The 20,339-nt window shown below is 43.9% G+C and overlaps 1 protein-coding gene across 1 annotated transcript; it reads left to right on the plus strand.

The window, feature by feature from the left end:
• Nucleotides 1–9,998: 9,998 nt before the first annotated feature.
• Nucleotides 9,999–20,239, plus strand: STOM (stomatin). The gene is made up of 7 exons (XM_039561497.1): nucleotides 9,999–10,152; nucleotides 13,441–13,544; nucleotides 14,410–14,482; nucleotides 15,409–15,491; nucleotides 17,274–17,477; nucleotides 17,968–18,102; nucleotides 18,537–20,239. Exons 1-7 carry the CDS (start codon nucleotides 10,104–10,106, stop codon nucleotides 18,729–18,731), a joined length of 843 nt encoding a protein of 280 aa, XP_039417431.1. The 5' UTR covers nucleotides 9,999–10,103; the 3' UTR covers nucleotides 18,732–20,239.
• The last annotated feature ends 100 nt before the right edge of the window (nucleotides 20,240–20,339 follow it).

Consider the following 20,339-nt stretch of genomic DNA (forward strand, 5'->3'; position numbering starts at 1 on the left):
AGTGTACATCTTGTTTACAAGAACAAACTACTGAAGCTGAATAATAAAACTTGGAGAAATGCATTTTATAGTGGAAACTCTGGCATGGCTTTAATTACTTCAGTGTAACTGGCATCTCTGTGGACAGACTGTTCAGGCACTTCCATTGTATTTTAAACCTACATGAAAAAGTCAAAGGACAAATCCATACAGCAAGAAATAGAAACATAAATCCCTTCCAAATGTGAGATGACTTCAGCTGAGAAAGCTTGCAAGCCATTAAGACACAGTCCTGCGGATGAAAGGAGAGGCAAGCAGTGGGATTTCCCCCCTTGTCTGTGTTGATTCCAGTCTGATCAGAGTCACAGGGAGCTTTACAACAATAAGGAATGAGACCTCAAGCCTATCACAAATTGAGCAAAAATAGTAATTTAGGAAATCGATTGCAGGCTTTGAAGGAAATGCATCTTCAGCTGCTGTATGAGGAGAGACATTCATACCACTGCCCACTCCCTGGAGACAGCAGCAAAACAGAACAGAAACAGGTGGAGTATCAGTAAGGACCAAACCATCAGCAAATTAATGGACTTGTGTTGGGAGCACGGAGCACTGAGAGGGTCACACACCATATCCACCATACTGTTAATCACAGCACCGTTCCTGGAGGTGTACGCACATTAAAGTAAAAATACAGCGTGGTGTAATTTCAGACTGTCAGCCAGAGAATTCAGCAGTACTTTGCAGATTTAATGCACTCTGTGAGCTACAGTGGAACAGTTTCATCGACCGCTGGGGTGCATTGCAGCAGCTGCTTAGCAAGAGGAACAATCCATGGAGGAAAATCTCTCACATCTGAGGGATGTGAGGCACAGATGACCCAAAGGGCTCCAGAGGGCTCTCCTGCCCCTCTCAGCCACATCCATTTACTGGATCTCACAACCACTCATGGTCTGTGACACAGGCACGGTGTGTGAGCACCAGCCTCACCACACCAGCACTGTGGGCACATCTTCTGACACACAGCAGGGGAATTCACTGAGGCCCAGGGAAACTCTCCATGAGCAGAACCCACACAAGGCAAAGGCCAAAGAGATGTCACAGGTTCTTATGGAGCAGAGGATGTCAGGGATTGTTTTATGCTACCATTTGGAATGTTTTAGCTACACCTCTATACGGACTGTCAGTAAACACTTACAGTTATTGAAATTACAGCACAATTCCCTCCTGGTTTGTGGTGTTCCTTAGAGATTTCTTCCTAAAACTAGGCCCCGCCTAGTGTTTGGAAACTGTTTTGAGTTAAATGCAAGGAAAGAGACTATACACAAAGAAACCCACACACTTTTCAGGAACATCCACACTGCACAAAATAATTGCTTCTAATTCATCTAGTTCAACCAAAAAAAAAAAAAAAAAAAAAAAAAAAAAAAAAGATACCAAAATAGCACTGAAGTCAGATTATGATGTTTTATGTATACACCAAACTTCTTTCATGTTGTAAATGAAAATGCCATCTTATTACTTTAAGGAAAATAATTAACAGTAATAATCCTAAAAAAGGCTTTCTACTAAGTAAGTTTCAGAAAATAGCAAAAATCAGCCCAGTGGGGGCTCATAAAGCAATATATCTGTCACAAAAGTTTTTTAAAAATCTATATAGCTTTGTGGGGCTCCCTCGAGCTGCATTAGCTATGACTAATAAGAACAGATGCACTCAATATGAAATTGTCCTGCTGAAGCAGTAGAAATAAAAATAAAATATTTCTTCCACAAAGCACACCAGAAACTGTTCTATGATCAGATAATCAGCTGCACAACAAACACTGCACAGAGACAAGCAGTAAAAGTCCCTGACTAAAGATTGTCTTGACAGCTCTAAAGAAAGCTTGAGTAAAAGCTTCTACAAGCAGTGCTTTATTAGAGACATTTACTAAATATAGCAACATCCTCTTGAAAAGTGTATCATCATATCTTGTAATTTAAACATAGTCATCAAATTTATCTAACTTTCTAACCAACTAGATCTTGTCAACCAAGTGAGAGAGTCAGAGGCCATAATGGTTTAATAATTTCTGTTTTCTTTTCAAATAATGTTACTGCTGGCCCTAGGGGATAAACAGTTTGTTGTAGCTCTCCTGTTCTGCTGTAGAATATTGTACACAATGTATTTGGAATTACTTGGAGTTAACCGTATTGATAGTGTGGCTATAATTCTTAAAATACAGAGGTGAACACAGAAGATTTGGATGCTAAGGAGTGTCCTTTTGACACAAGACAGGGAGTCTGAGCTGCTCAGAGTGAAGCTCAGATGGATGTTAAGATCAGTGATTCTGTTTAGTAAAGTCTTGTTAGTAATCTATAGAACGTGTCTGAAATCCATGTGAACTCCTCTTCAACCACCTGCAAAATGGGCAGAATAGAGCTGACCTCTCTGGGGTTGGAGATTTCGCTCAGAGCAGCAACTGCTGCTCTCTGCAACCACGTTATAAATCAAGGAAGGAAAGAACATCTCTTCTAACTTGGCATGGTGACAATTCATCCTTTTCAAGCCCTCTGACAGCAATTTACCTTTCCAGAACCCTGCACTGCTATCCCAAATTCTGGGGAGAATGCAGCCAGAAGTGAAAAGAGAGTGGAATAACAAAAGCCAGAAATGCACGATACTCATGAATTCGTTTTTATCTCTTGAACTGGGAACACGTCATTGGGATAATTTCAGTCATTTGGTTTGAACAGCCTCACAGAGCCAAAGCCAGTCATTATTTTACATTGTTCAGCTGCTGGCACCAGCCTGTTTCTGTTTGGTTTTGTACAATGGAGACAGTAAATTTTTCTCCCATTAAACCACTCTCACTATCTTTAAAATTATCTAAACCCTTATTAATTTCTCCTCTTATTTTGTGGTAAAGCTCCAAACACCTGGTGCACTCCACTCAATCTATTTAAAGGAACAAATCAAACGAGCCAAAGCAGAAATATTTCATTTCCAGTATCAAGCACTTATGTCAGAATGAAAAATCCTGAACTTTAGGGTTGCCTGGTAGCTGCTGTTGGAAACAGTGTTCTTTACATTATATCCCACATTTTACTTGTACAACAGTATTTCCCCCAAGGAGAGTAGCAGCAAACACGGGAAATAGTTCAACAAAAGATTGAAGAGCCAAATCAAGAGGAAAGAAACTGCAGGTAGCTCTGAGTTTTCCAAGGAAGTGGGAAGAAAGAAAATTCCTTAAATTGGAAACAAATTGCTGTTGTTTTCCATATTACTTTTCAATTCAAAGCATCAATTCAGAAGTGAATCTATACTTGGTGTAAAACAGTCTAAGTTCCTGAACTCATTAGAGCACAAGTAAAAATACATGTGTTACTTCATTTGCTCTAAAAGTCAGTATTAGAAGACAAAGATGAAGATATTTCAGTCTCAACCAATTATAAACATGAGCATATGCTATGTTCCCAATGAAGCCATTTATATGGCTCATGGAATTGTGAGGGAATTAATCACAGCCAGCACAAGGTGCCACTGACTTCTGAACTAAAACTTGATTAAGTGAGAATCAGTCTCTGCCGTGAACTACTGAAAGATCTGGTAGAAAGTGAGGATGAATAGATGGTGCATAATGAATTCTAAGGCTGTGAACTGATCTGTGTTGATTAAGAAAGAGAAATCAAGTGAATAAAAGCATGGACCGAAATAGCACAAGGGCTCAGTGAATCACAGCTTTCATCTCTGACCAGCATGTTCCGCTTACGATACGATGAAAAAATTGTACAGTCTTGGCCTCGTTAGCACAACCCTTGGCACAGGCCTTGTGCAAGGGGTGCTGCAGCACCAGGGAGAGACAGGACAAGGGGGAATGGCTTCCCACGAACAGAGGGCAGGGTTGGATGGGATATTGGGAAGAAATTCTTCCCTGTGAGGGTGAGGAGGCCCTGGCACCGGTTGCCCAGAGAAGCTGTGACTGCTCTATCCCTGGAAGTGTTCAAGGCCAGGCTGGATGGGGCTTGGAGCCACCTAGTCCAGTGGTCCATTGATGGGCTTTAAGTTCCCTTCCAACCCAAACCATTCTGGAATTCCACAACAACCAGACAAACAAAGAGGCCACTGGCAGAGCTGTGGGGAATCTGGGGCTGGAGGCACGTGGCTCAGCAGGGCAGGATGGACATAGCAGAGAATGAGGAAGTCAGAAATGTGATGAGTCAGGACTGGAAATGCCCTGAGATGTGTACAGGAAATGCCTACATCCTATGACCAACTCTAAGCAAGAAGTTAATGCTCTCAGACTCAGCAAAAACAATTAAATATTTCAACAACAGCAGCGGAATGGAAACTTACACCCATACGTTGACTGCTGAGCTGCAGCTTCTCTCCAGCAATCTGTCCTAAAAATCTCATCATTAAAGGCAGATTAAGACATGATTAAGACAGAAATGTCACCTTTCATTTATACAGCAGTTTTCATCCTGAAGCACTTCATTAACTATCTTTCCAAAGATCACTTTGCAATACTGATTTTGCTGTATTTCTCCTCTGTCTACCCAATCACAAAAAAGAGGCAGATTGTACCCTTTTTAGAATCCATCAGAGAAAACCTTAAACTGGAGTTTCCATAGAAACACATCATGGGGCTCTCGGTTTCTCTATCAAACCTGTTCTTAAACTTTCAGCTTTACTTAATACTAGATTTTCAAAAACACCAATTAGGTCTTTCATTTTATGTAACAGTTGGACTTGACGATCTTAGAGGTCTTTTCCAACCTAAATCATTCTATGATTCTATAAAAAGGCAAGGGAAGAACAACAGCTGCCATGGACAGGGGAACAACAGGGAAAATTGTGGGGTTTGGGTCATCCAGTAAAATCTCTGTGTGCCAGTCAACTCCCATTTGTACTTAAAATCTCCTCTCAAAGGTTGTTAAGAAATCTGAGCCTCCTAGGAACCCTGACTATGGAAAAAAATAATGTCATGCAAATGATGAACACAGGACTGGGACATTTCAGGAATATTCTGACATGAACATATGACTCACCAGAGTCTACTGCCACTGACCCCTAGCTCAGAGCCAATTTTGTTGTCAATAAACATGAATACAAATGTTTGTCTTCATTTTCTTAACATTTCCTTTAGTTCTTTTTCTGCATCCAGTACAGTTCAATCACTGCTGCCAGAAATGTATTTGCAATAAAATACATTCTTATTATAAAGGCCCCAGAGCTTTGTTACTTTTATCACCAGATTTAGGTTGTATTGTTTGTCCAGAACTGTTTTCAGTGTCTAACACAGTTATTCTGGTTTAAAATATAGAACTATTAAATACACAGACTGAAATGTGCAGCCCTTCAGTATCTTTTTCTTTGTTGTTTTTTCAGTAACATAATCTCTTATTCTGCAACTAAATCTTTCAAGCATGCCAGTGTTCTGGAATGTAGCTCTGCTCCTTAATTCCAGGGATGGAGCAGTTACAAGTGCTAAAACCCCCAGGCTATCTAAGTGTGAGACAAACTTGTAATTTCAGTGACATATGCAAGAGGATTCCTTCTGAGCCTGGGTTTCTGGAATAGCAAAGTGACATTCCACTGCTGCTTTGAGGCACCTTGATGACTTTGACTTGTTCTAGCACATGTGCTGGGTTTGTGTGTGTTACCTCAGGCTTTTTCTGTTTTGTCAGACACAAATTTTCTCTTTTGCCAAACCTACAGAAGTAAAGAAATCATTATATTGAAAAATCAAAAAGAGCCCTGGCTGCCCAGATGGATCCTGGGTAAGCCCAGAAATGACAAGTAAACTGTAAAGTAAAAGCTCTGTGCACACGACCAGCATAGGAAATAGGAGGAAGGCTTCTCCTTCAAGAAACTGACTGGAGGGCTCTGGGAAACTTGGAAATTTACAACTGCAACACCCTTTTTCTTCTTTTCCCCTCCCCCAACCTGGTTCCAGGGCTGGAGGAGCTCTTAGACTGCTATAAGTCTTGGAAACTTAGGCCTCTGCCTCTCTGAACCATAAGAAACACTTCAGAAAAAAAGAATTATTTCCAAAATATTCTCTGTAAGCAAATACCATCAGCAAGGAGAGTTTAATTTGACTTTGATTTGTATTTGTGGACCCAACTATCCCTTAACAGGATGTATGGGAGAATTCAAAGGAGTTCATTGTGTAGAATTTCCTAGATTTCTAAAATACATGTAATACTCATAGATTGGCAGTAAAAGTATTTGCTGAAAATTTGACCAGATTTTCTTGATATTTGTAATAATGAAAGTATCCTGAATCAGGAAAAAAATATGTATGCATATGTATGCATAATGATTTGTTTCAAAGCTCAAATGCCCCCAGCAGCAGCACGCCATGGGGGAGGCAGACTGCTGAGACCCTTGGTTTCTCCTGTTAAATACATGTACAAGCAACCACCAAAACTCAGGATTCCCTCAGGACAAGCTTTGCTCCAAATGGTCTTTCATATGTATTCTCTAAGTGTAAACAACATAAAAATAATGAACCTCCCAGACTCAAAGCTATTTTAAACTATGAATCTTTTTATGTGGAAGAAATTACTCTGTTTAAAGAAAACTGATATTTTTTGATTCCTATTTTGAGATTATTATCCAACATATATATAATCTATTTCCACTGAAAACAAACAGTCCCATGAGATAAAAATAGGCAACTAAATGAAATGCAGGCTTTTATAGCGTGGGAAATGTTTGTGGAACTTGCATTCTGGGTTTGATTACTTTTAGATGTTTTAGGGGAAACTGATTCAAAGCAGTGCTTTTAAGATTAAAGCCAAAATATATGGGGACAGACCTACTGCAAATGTATAAGGGCAAGTGGAAAAGTTCTCCAGAGAATTAAAACTTCAACAAAATATTTAAACACATATATAGCAGGAACCCAGCAGATGTCCCGACACACTTAAATTCACCCTTCAAAACTCGGAATGGCAAGCAGCAATGGAAAACAATTGCAAGAGTTGCTTAAAATGTATTGTAAACTGGGAAAAACACACTAAAACAAGGCACACCACCACACCTCACTACCAAACTGCCATGTCTAATCCCTGTGGGAAGCTGACAGCACACAGCACTTCATGGATTTAGAAGACTGTGAGTAAAACTGAGGTTTCACATAAAATTTAATGTAGTAAACCAGCTCCAAACAGAATTCTGAAGCTGAACATTCCACACCCAGGATCTTTTTAAGGTAAGAATCAAAGACAGTTTCAGGAATAGCCTTTGCTGTTATTCCATAATCATTAGGGACTACAATTTACTTTACTGTAAGTGTTTTTTAAAAACACTGAGGTGACAAAAATCAGTGCACTCAACACAAGCTTCAAACACGGCTGTCAGGGGAGGCTGTGCTCAATATCCTGCTGACATCTAATGGCAGCTTGGTACACTACAGAAAAACCGCATTGATGAAGCACATCTGGTGAATAAATATCCTGAGTGTAGAGTATTGCCTCCGTTTTCAAGGCTGATACACCTCACACAAATCCTCCTTTTAATTAACTGCCCACCAGACATCTTGGAATTCAAGGAAAGGTTAAATGAACCAGGCTTCACTACAGAGCAGTACCAATGAGTTCCTGCTGCCAGGAACTCCCATATTTGAAATGACACTGACATGGAAATAATAAAGCCAAAATCCAATTAAATTCTCCTCTTCATAAGACCTAGAGATTAATAAATCAATTTGCAGGTCCACTGTTTTTTTCTAGGCTGACAGAAATCAAGTTCTTTATTTCCTTGAGCTATTGAACCAAAAACTAGAAGATATTCTGATGTTATTATTTAGCAAAGAAGGAGAGGAGAAGGGAAGGGGAAAGGGGAGGGGAAGGGAAGCTCTCCCGCTGGTTAAGGTCCTATAAATGCCCTGTGGAAGAGCACCCCAATGGCACCAGATGGCAGCAATGCCCCACAGGACAGCGGTGTCCTTGCCCACCCCCGCCAGGGGCTTGTCCAACTTCCCTGGAAAACAGCCAAAGAATAAAATTAATGGAATGCAGGCCCATCTAAAATTAGAGAGAAGCTTCCTCTTCTTTAAGCAAAATGCCATCATAAATTTGCACATCAGTACACAGCGTGCTGCTGAGATACTGCTGAAGCAAGGTTCCCCGTTTATGGAGGATAAAGGTCTTAATTGCTTATTTTTTACTTTAGAGAAGGGAAATGAACAGGTGCTTCCTCTTCCTTGCTGGAATAAGGTAAACCCATGCTGCACATCTTTTAATGAGCAATTTGTATAAATTTTCAAAGCACCTATAGAATCATAGAACCATTATTCTATTACTGGCACCAGCTCAGATTTTTCTAGTGCCAAATTTGCTGTGGATGACGGGGGCTCCTCACAGCTTATCTACTCTTTTCACAGAGCCTGTCCCTCCCATTTCCAGCACATCCTTCCTTCCTTATCAATGCTGATACACTCTAAACCAGCCTATTTGCCAGAAGATCCTAAGGTGAACCAGCCCATGGAATCTCACGGGTTCTAATTCAATTACAGCATCATGATATTTACTACTCACGGTCAAATATCACATTGCATTGTAAGTTTCTTCATAGCATTTGAGAGCTGTGTGCAGGCGACAACTTGAGTCGGCACAGAATGATTATTTATCATTTGGACAGCTCAAAGGCTCTCCCTTCCTTCCACCTATGTAAAAAATTAGCCCTGTGTCTTGAATACTGAGCATAGGCAAACTCACAAAATTGCAGAGAAAAGGACAAAAAGCTTGAGGAATTACTAATAAGAGAACAGCAGGTGTCAGCACTCATAAACGTATTGATAGCAAACATGCGAGTAAAGATAACAGACAGAAGGAATTTTAAAAGGTCACTCGGGGATCTTGAGACAGATTTAGTCTTTAGTTTCATGTACTGCTCATCCGGATCAGTCTGAAATCAACTGGCACAAGTGTGGCAGAGGAGTTCACAGCGGCAACAGGAAGAGTGTTCATGAGGTGTCTTACACTCACTGGAGAAAGTGCTGGTCGTTCTCCAGTGCTGTTCGTGTCAATTCAAGAACTTCAAGAACCAGACATCAAGAACCAGGACTACGTTCAGCACGCAGCTCCATTCCTACCTCATACCTCAGTCAATTGTGCTACCAAACCAAAATCTTTGCTCCTCTGGCACATAATGGACAGCAAGATTCAGGCTGTCCATTTAGGCTCTTCAAAGGAAGAGTTTAACACAGAATAACATCAACACCGAAAATAAATCTATGTTAGAAGTCTAATACCATTTTTGTTCATAGGCTGCAATGTGTTTTATGAAGAAAAAGCAATTACACTCGTCAGTACGAAGTGCAACGTGATAGATGTGCATTTGCACATGCCCACTAATTGCCAACATCCCATAGAGAAATAAAGGTTAAAGAATATCCAGGAATCATTTACAGTCCTCACAACTCATACTAATATAGAATTCAACCTTGGAACTCTTATCAAATTTAACAGTCTTTACAATCCGGTATGCAACGCCTGTGTGTGTAATTCGTGCTTCTGCATAGACCTTGTCTCTGTGGACGGACCTTGTACGAAAGCAGCAGAGGTCACTACTGTGGCCTCTTCCAAAAGGGATGAAAGATCCAAACTCTCCACACGAGAGGAAGAAAAGTGTGAGGAAGAAAAGCAATGATACCTCATGGAACAGTTGTCCCATCCTCACTTTAAACTACACACGAGGCCGGGGCAGCTGGAACTTTCCTCGCTGCTCCCCTCGGGAGGGGATGCCCGGGGCTCACTCACCTCAGGCGATGGCTGCCTGCCGGGCCGGTCGCACACTCCGTGCCGTCCCCTCCTGCCTTCCCTGCCTTCCCTGCCTTCCCTGCCTTCCCAGCCCTGCCTGCTGCCCGTCCGCCGCCCCCGAGCCCGGCGCTGCGCTCTCCCTCCACGGCGCTCCCCTCACGCCCTCCGCGGCCGTGGAGCCCCCTGGCGGCGGGGGCGGTGGCGCGCGGCCACACCCCGCGCGCGCGGGCGGGGCGGGGGAGGCGCGTGGCGGCGGCGCTGAGGCGGCGCTGAGGGAGGCGCGGGGGGACGGCGGTGGCTGCGGAGGAGCGCGGAGGTGGCTCTGAGGGGACGCGGAACGGGCTCTGAGGCGCCTCTGAGGGGACGCGGGGACCATGGCAGACCACGAAGCGGGGTACCCGGCCAAGTCCCGGCGGACGCCAGGTAACTGCCGCAGGGGGAGCGGGCAGGGGGCTGTCCCCAAACGGCCCCGCAGCGGCCGTTCCTCGCGGGCTCCGTGTACGGGCGCCTTCGGGTCTCTCTCTCCGCTTTTTTGTTTCGGTTTCAATCATTGCTTTATTTAGTCTCGGAGAAAAGTTTGGCGATGCTTCACCGAAGTTAAGCCCGCGGGAGGAGCGAGGAGCGGTCGTGCCTCGCCCCCCGGGCAGCCTCCGCTTCCCTGAGCCCCGGCTGCCGAGCGGTCACCGGCGGCCCCGGAGCGACCCCAGCCCCGGGGTCGTTCCGAGCCCGCCGCCCCGGCTATCGGGAGCGCTGAGCCCCCAGCCCCAGTTAACAGGGGATGCCGAGCCCGCTGCCCCGGAAAACGGGGATCTGAGTCCCCAGCCCCGGCTGACGGGGCATGCTGAACCCGCTGCCCCGGTTAACGGGAGATGCTGAGTCCCCAGTCCCGGTTAATGGGGGATGCTGAACCCGCTGCCCCGGTTAACGGGAGATGCTGAGTCCCCAGTCCCGGTTAATGGGGGATGCTGAACCCGCTGCCCCGGTTAACGGGGGATGATGAGCCTCAGCCCTGGCTAACGGGGGCTGACCCTGCTGCCCCTTCGGGTAACGGGGCCGCAGGTGGTGATTCCCGGCAGGTCCTCACACGGGCCTCGGGAACGTGTCAGAGCATCATCACGAGCTGCCCCGGTGGCGTAACTCGGGTCGGTTTCTTTGTCGTGTGGTTTCCTTCCCTGTGCGGCAGCTCAGATCACTAACGGGAAAACTATGCAAATAATGATAAGCAGAGTTAACAGAAGTAACCCCTGGGGCGCTGCACCTGTAAACGAGAACAAGGAGGACTTAGGGATTGGTTTTTGACGCTGCTGTGGCTTTTCACCGCAGCCAAATCCTGTATAGGTGTGACTGCAGGAAGTGGTAGAAGTCCTCAGGTGGGGCAATGAGTTGTGCTGAATTTTTACTTCTTGGCATCGTTACAGATGTGGGTTTTGGCCTTCCAGTTAGGAGGTGTGTGTGACGTGGGTCAGGACATTTTAGAGCTGATGCACTGAGATAGCACAACTGACAGTTTCACTCACTGGAAGCTGGAATGTTTTCCTTTTACTTCCATTGTTCAGAAACAACGGAAAAGTCATTATTTATTTTATGCCTTTCTCGTTTGCAACCGGAGAAGGAAATGTATTTATATGTTGCTTTGTGTACGAAGCCTTTGGCTGGGTAATTTGAGTTGTTGTGTAAATAACTGTGGATCTCTTTGGGCCTCATGCCCAATGGCACATGCTGGTTCTGGTATCCTTGGAGAGGATCTGTATTTCATGCTGTAACTCTGTTAGTTATTAATACCTTGCCATGGTCACGTTGGTTCCAATCTTGTCTCTGCGAGCCTTTCCTGAACATGCTGCTGAGGTGGTTTCTCCTGCAGCTCATATGTGATCACAATAAAGGATGCAGTAAATGGCATTAGACGTAGGTTTGGTTATTAGATGTCGTAATTTTGGCTATTTCCCATGTGAAATGCTCTGAGAAGCACCTCTGAAGACATCTAGTTCACATTGAAATTGGCGTTTTGTTTTCAGTCAGGGCACACTTCTGGTGTTTGACAGCAATATGCTTGTTTGGATTGTGGAGTCTTTTCAGAAGAAAATAAATCACAAATGAAGCGTGTGCCACACCTCAAGGGTAATGAAAACTTTACACTTTCACCTTAGCCTCCAGCACTAAGTGTATATTATAAATTATTAATACAGTTTGATGATCCAAGTGATAATTCCTTGCTAAACTAATGGTAACTGTTCCAGTCAGCCTTAAAGGCATTGAAGCCTGATTCAATTATGTTTTTTTTTTTTTTAATAGTCTTTCTCCTTGTGGTTTACTTCTTAAAGAGGTTGCTCAAGAACTTTTGCTTTTTCTTCATTGCCTGCCTTGATTTGCCCACCACAGCAGGCTATAAATCCAAGTTTTGGGCTAGCCTGCCTTTTCGCTCAGGAGAAAATTCCAGTGGGATGTTTAGGGATACTGTCAGCCATCACTTAGTGTGGGATAAAGTCTTTATTTTCAGCCTCTGGGGTGGGCAGGGATAGGAATCACCTGCAGGAGCTTTAGTGTTACCTCTGTACCACCTCTGTCAGTCCCACTCGAGTGCTTTGAACTGGCTGCTCTCAGGATCCAGTGTCAATGAGCCTCACTGAGAAATCAAGCAAGAATTGCCTATTGATGAAGTTGTCCAATGATACCATGTGCCATGATGAGATGGTTCAGAACTAGCTCATTCCACAAATGCCAGGCATGTTTCTTGTATTTCATACAGTTTTCCATGAGACAGCATCTCTCTCCCTTCTTGTATTGTGAAATACACCCCATCGTGGGACACTGGTGCTAAATAAATCCTCTTTGCAGTCTTGAAATTTTACATCATTTGAGGTGTGACTTCTACACGAAATTCAGTTTGTCCAGGGTAGGAATGTGATGTTTGTGAGTGCTGAGTGCCACCCTGGGACATCCCTGCTTGGCAGCAGGCTCCTGGCAACCCATTAAGAGTCTTAGCTGGGAGGATAAGAAACTTCCTGTAGCTCTGTGAATGCCTCCCAATCCACATTTTGTCATGGCTTTAACTGGGTAGCATTTGAAACCACCAGCTCGTTATTTGATCCCAGAGACACCTTCAGCTGCTGTCTTCTGACACAGAAATAAGGCATGAGGAGTTTCTGGCCAAGAAATTCTTTATGGAGGCTTTATTTCACATCCAGCTAATCTTATACCTCATCTTATCCAACTTCCCAGGTCCAACAGGTCTGAGAATTGTGGTTTTCTTAGATCTGCACCTGACGGTTGGAACAGAACCCAAATTCTAATCATGCTGTCCCAGAGCTGGCAGGCTGCAGGGTATTAGCGTTTTACTCCTTAAGGGAGGTTCCTCTGCCTTCTCAGAAAACAAAGGAACAGGATTTCCACTGCAGCCTGTGAGTCCCTCTACTAGAAAAACCTGGGGAAGAGAACAGTATTTGAGAATTGAAACTTAAATGTTGGTACACTTCTGCAAAAATGCTACTGGGACAGCATTCTGCCCTCAGCTATCTTGCACAGCTTTGAGAGACTGGTGAAAATCAAAGCAGAATTTGGCTTTTGATTTCTGAACTAAACCTAATGCATTTGGCCGGAGGAGTAGTGCTAACAGAGACTTATTTCAAGGAATAGTCAACATAAATATGCAATTTAGGCACTTTAACAGGCACTCTTGGGGTTAAAATAGTGACAATTTCTGCTCTTTTGTAGATGATGCTGATACTGGCCTTGGTGTGTGTGGATGGATCCTGGTGATCACCTCACTTGTTTTCACTGTTCTTACATTTCCTATCTCGATATGGATGTGCATAAAGGTAAAATCGTTCACTGCTAAGTTGGATTAAAACTTTAAGCAATGCAGAGTGGCTATTATTGTTCTCAATTGGATTTACTTGTTCTAAACACAAATTAATCCAACTCTGTTCTTTCTTGAGCTATAGCAGACAGTAGATAGCAGACCCCAGCACTTCAGTGCATTCATCTTCAAACCAAAAATTAAAGTGCTATTACAATATTTGGTCAAAATAATTCCTGCATTAACATCTTTACTACATCTGCCCAGTTGTCATTAGTAAATAAACTCATTTGAAGGATCAGAATAATTGCAAGAACTCATAACTACTCTTAGAGAACTGATATTTTATTTTTTTAAGGAGATCTCTTTGTGTATATCACGTCTAAATATGAAGTATGTAAGTATGCATCTGTAATTATGTACATAGATGTGGTTGCATGTGACACATTTGAAGACACAAACTGTCATCTGTGGTCACTCTGAGGTTGATCTTTGCAGTTTCCAGACAGGAGTTTTTCCTCCTGGCTTGGCTGATGTGTAGCATCAGAATTGGAGCTGGAAAAATCCCTGCTGGGTCATAAATACTGCACTTTGTTGTGGTGTTGCCAGGATATTCCTGATGGCTGCTGCTGGTGCTTGGACCTGCCCAGGTGCCGTCCTGTTGAGAGTCTGAGGAATATTTCTTGTGGACTATTGTCCTGATTTTTCCTTTTGCTCTTTGCTTTTTGACATTAAAGTTTAGGCTAAAATTCTCAAAAGCAGCCAGCAGAGAAATGTGTGTTAAATTTGAGAGTCAAGACTGTCTTAGACTGGTGTGTACCTAATTTGGAATCCATCATGTGACTTCTGGAAACCCCTGCATGACATCCAACAATCTGTTACAGATTATCAAGGAATATGAGCGGGCCATCATCTTCAGACTTGGACGCATCCTAAAAGGGGGAGCAAAGGGACCAGGTATGTCCTGCACAGCAATTTGTTCTAATTAGTCATCAGCAAAACAGTAATTGTGTAGAGACATTGCATTAAAGTGGCAAGTGGATTTCTCAAGAATTCTGTAACTTCCAGTAAGAGGATATGTTACAACAGGAATTGGACTTCATGAGCCTCGTGGGTCTCTTCCAGCTCAGAATGTTCTGATTCATACTGCGGACTGAGAAGGCAGCAAACTTAATTTTACCCTCTCAAAGCTCTCCTTTGTTAATGTATGATCTGCAGGCAGAATCAAAAGCACTAAATGCAAAGGGAGGAATAATGGCATTGAATGGGTTATTTGAAAAAAGAAGTTTTGAGGTATCAGTTCAACCAAATGAGTCTGGAAGCCCTGATGTCCTTCAAAAGTAACAGAAGCCAGTAGAGTATTTGATAGTTTTGAGAAGTTGCCTGTGTATATTAGAAACTCTGAGATCTGGAAGAATGTTATTTTCAGCTGTTTCTCCTGCTGCTCAGAGTGACAGAAAGGGGCAATAGCTTCTTGCTTCGTTTTCACCCAGGCTTTGCAATATTCCACATTGCTGTAAAGCTGAAGAATCTCAGTGAGCCACCAGAACAGAAGGAAGGGGGTTGATGCTTGCCAGAATTAGGCCCCACAAGTAACTATGTGGCGGACATTTTTAAAAGTAGCTGTTAACAGTTCTGGGGTTGGTTTTTTTCAAATGTTAAAAATCTCTAAGTAAGTGATAGCCTGATAAATTGAAGTTTCTCAGCATGTGTTTTTGAAAATCTTACCTTGGTTTGGAAGCCAGTAACAAGTGTTGTGCTGCTGAGCTCCTCACAAAGAGCTGCACAGCCACAACAGTTGGATGTCAGTTTATTGCAGTAACAAGATTCATCTGCTTTAATGACCCATTTTCACATCTTCTTGAATGGATTTCTTGGCACAGGTTTGTTTTTCGTCCTGCCTTGCACAGACAGCTTCATCAAAGTTGATATGAGAACCATCTCTTTTGATATCCCTCCTCAGGAGGTGAGTTTGCATTTGCTTTTGCATCTACTAAAGTACTTGCAGAATTTAGTGCACTTTGGTTTTCCTTCTCCCCTCTCAGTATTGGGTAACACGCTGTTTAAATACAGATTAGAGGTGCAATGTATTGTGAAGAATACGTGTATCCTTTAGAAATGTCATCCAGTAAGAGAAGAGCACTGAAAGAAAACAGATGATGCTCTGAGGACCAAATGAGATAATTGAATATTGCCTGAGAGCTGGAATGGGAGGGGTTTGGAACAAAAGCTGCTGGGCTTCATACAACATTCCCTAATTGCTTCTGTGAAATCTGGAAGATTTCCAGGCGCAGCAGTGACCTGTCCTGTGCCAATTTATCTACATGTATAAACTGGCTCAAGTAATGGGATGAAATTGGTATATACATCAAATGCTATTTATAGCAGCTGGGGGAATGAGTGGTCAGCTCCCTTTGCTGGGTTTTTGTGCATGTGGCTTCTGTGCCCTGCCCTGCACAGGAACATGAAGAAGGTGGTACCACTCATGGCAGGTCCTAAAGAACAAAAAAATTACTTTGATTTCTAGTCTGATTTTCCTTGGACATCATAACTTTGTAGCAGAATATCTCCAGAGCATTAGGCCAGCTGAACTCAGTGCTGCCAACTCCATAGATAACAGAAGAAAAAAACCCAACTGTCCCTCTAAAAATAAGTTAGTGAACAATTTTATCCTGATGGTTATAACTGTATCCCTCATGTATCTGTGTATTTTGCAAGGCAGAGATGCTTCATGCAGCCTGTGTCGTGCCTCTGTTTCCTGTCAGATCCATTCATGGGTTTGTTGCTCATCGTTAGTTGTAGATTGAGACAAATGGCAGCTGTCTTGGTACACTCTAAAGGGTAATTGGGAGAAACCTAATCACTGGCAGGCAGAATGTGCTTGCAGCTGCTGATGTGCCATTAGTGAGCATCAGTAATCCGGTTTTTCTTTTGACTTGATTAAATTACGCTTATGGATTTAGGTTTGTTTGTGTTCTGTACATAGAGGCAGAAATCCAGTTTTATTTGTACAATATGATTTCTGTGCATGTTACTCATTCTTGAGCTTTTGTGTTACGAAAAGCCTGCTAAAAGAGGTAGTTTGGGAAGGGACAGGGCAGGTAAGCCTTGGAGGTTGAGTAACTCACAAGTCCCTCTCTCCTCTCAAGTAACACAACAGTAATTGTGTACCATGGAACGAGGGCAGCTCTGGGCATGGCCCTGGTTCTCTGAGCTCCCCTGTGCAGTGCCACCCTTCTGTCCCAGGAGGCTGCAGTTCTGCAGCACAGTCCCCATGGCCCTGCTGTCAGGCTGCCTCACGCAGCCCTGGTATAACCTCACTGAAAGGCAGCACGGAGACCTGCCTGGGTGTGATTCCTTGCCAGAATCACTGGTTAAACCTTCCCAGGTGAAGACAAATTTCAGAGTAAAAAATTTCTGCTTTTTTTCCTTTTCCTGTCACTGGTAAGACTTGCAGATCCCTCTGTGAATTCGAGGAAGTGGGTTAAAAATAACATTAGGGCAAAGCTAATGGAATGTATTTTTCACTGAGAAGTTTCTAATTCCATATTTAGTCTCAGCTTTGTAGAGCTGTACTGGGAGGTTAGTGAACACTGGGACACATTCACATGCAGCATATGTGTATGAGGACTTTTGTTTTCAAGACAGTGGAAAACCAGGACTTGGTGTAGTAAAACAAATACGTGATTGTCATAATAATTAACCTTGTATTTACGGAATATTCTGTACTTTCCCCACTGCTTTTCAGATCCTGACCAAGGACTCAGTGACAGTTAACGTGGATGGAGTGGTTTATTACAGGGTGCAGAATGCCACCCTGGCTGTGGCAAACATCACCAACGCCGACTCAGCCACCCGGCTCCTGGCACAGACCACCCTGAGGAACGTCCTGGGCACCAAAAACCTCTCTGAGATCCTGTCTGATCGTGAGGAAATTGCACACAGCATGCAGGTATGAGCAGTTTGGAGCAATCCATCAAACAGCAGGTTAAGCAGCAATCCCATGGATAACTGAAAGGTGTGGATTTATTTCACCTCTAAGTGATAAGTTGTGATTTGGAGCTGTAGGCAAAGCTAAGATCTCTTGGGAGGCCACTCTGTAAAATAAGAGTGAGGAACTAAAGGAGTAATGGCCAGTGGGGCTAGTAAGTGGCAACAAGGGATACAGGAGAGGAGGGCTTCCCTGGATCCTTGTGTCAGTATTTCGCTGTTGAAGGAATTCTGTGCCACAGAATTCTTTCAATATATTAATCAAGCTCTAGGGGTTTTTGTTAGTTTGAAACAGTTGTGCTCTTACAGCTATCAAATCATGCTAGAAATACGAAAGCCTTGAAAGTCTGAGAATTTGAGGATAATTCATTTGGTTTATTGGTCATTGTTCAAATTTGGGCATTAGTTTGAGCCAGGTGCATGGCCTCACCTACCTGTCCTGCCTTCTGCAGGTCACACTTGATGATGCAACAGACGATTGGGGCATTAAGGTAGAACGTGTGGAGATCAAGGATGTGAAGTTACCTGTCCAGCTGCAGAGAGCCATGGCTGCAGAAGCAGAGGCTGCCCGGGAGGCGAGAGCCAAGGTAATGACAGCAGCCCGGGGGCTGGATTTGGGTTTTCCCCAGTAAGAAATACACCGTTCCCTCTCAAGCCCTTGTAGATACAAAAAAGTACAGCTTGAAGTGTTTTCAGCTGTGGGGAGTGCTTCTGGTTTTGAGAGGCAGTGCTGGAAGAAGCACAAAAGCTTTTGAAGGTAGAATAAATCCTTGCATTGCATTCTCAAGACCTGATGCCAGATTTTGTGATCCTGCATTCTGGATGGGAGGAAAGCAGGCATTGGGGCCTGGAGAGCAGCCAGGAGTGGCTTGTGCTTGGTGAAAGCATGTGCCTAGGGCAGGTCACTTACCAGAGCGCTGGGCAGTGGCTTTGGTACCTGCCTTAGCACTGAAATCACCCTGTGGATTCCCTGTCCTTGCTGTGCAGGATGAATTCAGTTCCGCTGGTTTTGCCTCCCCAGGTGATCGCGGCCGAGGGGGAGATGAACGCGTCCAGGGCCCTGAAGGAGGCGTCCATGGTGATCACGGAGTCTCCCGCTGCTCTCCAGCTCCGGTACCTGCAGACCTTGACCACCATCGCTGCCGAGAAGAATTCCACCATCGTCTTCCCCCTGCCCATAAACATCCTGCAGGGCCTCCTAGGTGGGAAAGAGTAGGGAGGGTGGGAGGGGCGAGCTCGGGGTCAGCCCACGTTTGCAGCACTGAATTCCCTGTGTAGTGTAGCTTGTGGCAGTGTTAGCAAAGTGGGTTTGCTGAGGAACCTTTTTGTTTTACTGAGTGTGTTATAGAACTTGTATGTAATGTTTGTGAATGTGGACAATTGCAATATTTGAAGTTGAAAACCTCTCAGAAGGAGTACAAGCAGGTTGTGATCTTAAATAAGATTTATCCATACTGCCCTGGATGGGACACCACTAATCCAAAACCTCCTTTTCAAACAGAATAGAAAACCAGGTTGTGGTAGAGATGATCCAACATTTGGAACTATTCCTTCTACAAAATGGGTCTGTAGCCCTGCAAGGGAAGTGGAATAGTGTCCTGGGGACTCCTGAAAATCAGGCTCATGCTCTCTAAACCAGTCCCCATTCATGAGAAGGAGTTGTTAGTGGAACTTCCTGTCTGTTCTGCCACCTAGGAATGGCACAACCATGCCGTAGTTATGGATACAACGTGCTTGTGGTCACTGATGGGCTGCTGTTGTTACAGGGCTGTGTCTGCATAGTTATGCCGCTTCAAAGCACTGAAAAGGCTCCACCTGTATCTGTTTCTCTTAAAAATAATTTTTAAAAGCCAAAGTGCTGCATTTTATCCAGGTCTAAAACCTTATTTCTCTAAGAAGTAAGATGTCTGTAACGAGCAGGGAGGGGTGGTGTTAACAGAAGATGCTGCACTGGTGCTTCACCTGTTGGTGCTGCTCTGTGCAGACCTGGAGTGGTTGTTGAGTCAGTAAGGCCTTACACTTCATCCCCAAAGCAGGTGAGCCTCAGCTCACATAACCCAAGCTGTTAAACCTCCTGGTTTGTACCTCTGTAGTAGATGTAATTACAGATTAAAATGAGAAGAATTGGAGTTTGCCTGGGGGGAGGCTCTCCAGGCTGCCACCAACACTGAGTCTAGCATCTTAAAATTCTGGGAGGTGGCAATGAAACAGAACAGCCAAGATCAATGATGTAAGTGCCCTTCTCCCACTGGCCAGCATAAACTCCGTAAGTTGTTTTTTATGCCCTTTCTGCTCCGATCAGCTCTGTATTTACCGGTGGTTTAGGCCTGGTTACCTGTGCCTCGACACGCTGTGCCTTTGTCACTGGCAGGAGATGCCCAAGTGCTGTTGCTTTTCTGCCTGTCTGCTGGGCAGGTTTTCCTCTGCATCACCAAAGCAATATACTCCGTGTTTGTCAGGGTGGCAGCTCATGTAAGCTGAGCTTAACTTCTGGCTGGGAGGGGGGGAATCAGTTAACAAAGCTGGAATAATTAGCTTTGCTGTACTCAGGACCTTGGATTGGGAAACAGAGCAACTGCACAGCTCCAGGTTAATCCTTAGGGAAGATGAGTCTCTGTAACTCCTGCTGTTGCTGCTGCAGGTGCCACCCCAGTGAATTCTTGTTGACACCACAAGATGCTTTTTGCTCTCATCCTGAATAAAAAACATGCTGTTTACTAATGAGTGACTTTCTGAAAGAGTAAAATACTGTTTGTCAGGGTCTCAAATGCGTGTAATTCTGAGGAGAGAAAAGCAAAGCAGTCCCAAACTCCTCAAAATAATT

The sequence above is a fragment of the Corvus cornix genome, chromosome 17, assembly GCF_000738735.6.
Source record: "Corvus cornix cornix isolate S_Up_H32 chromosome 17, ASM73873v5, whole genome shotgun sequence".
NCBI classification, from domain to species: Eukaryota; Metazoa; Chordata; class Aves; order Passeriformes; family Corvidae; genus Corvus; species Corvus cornix.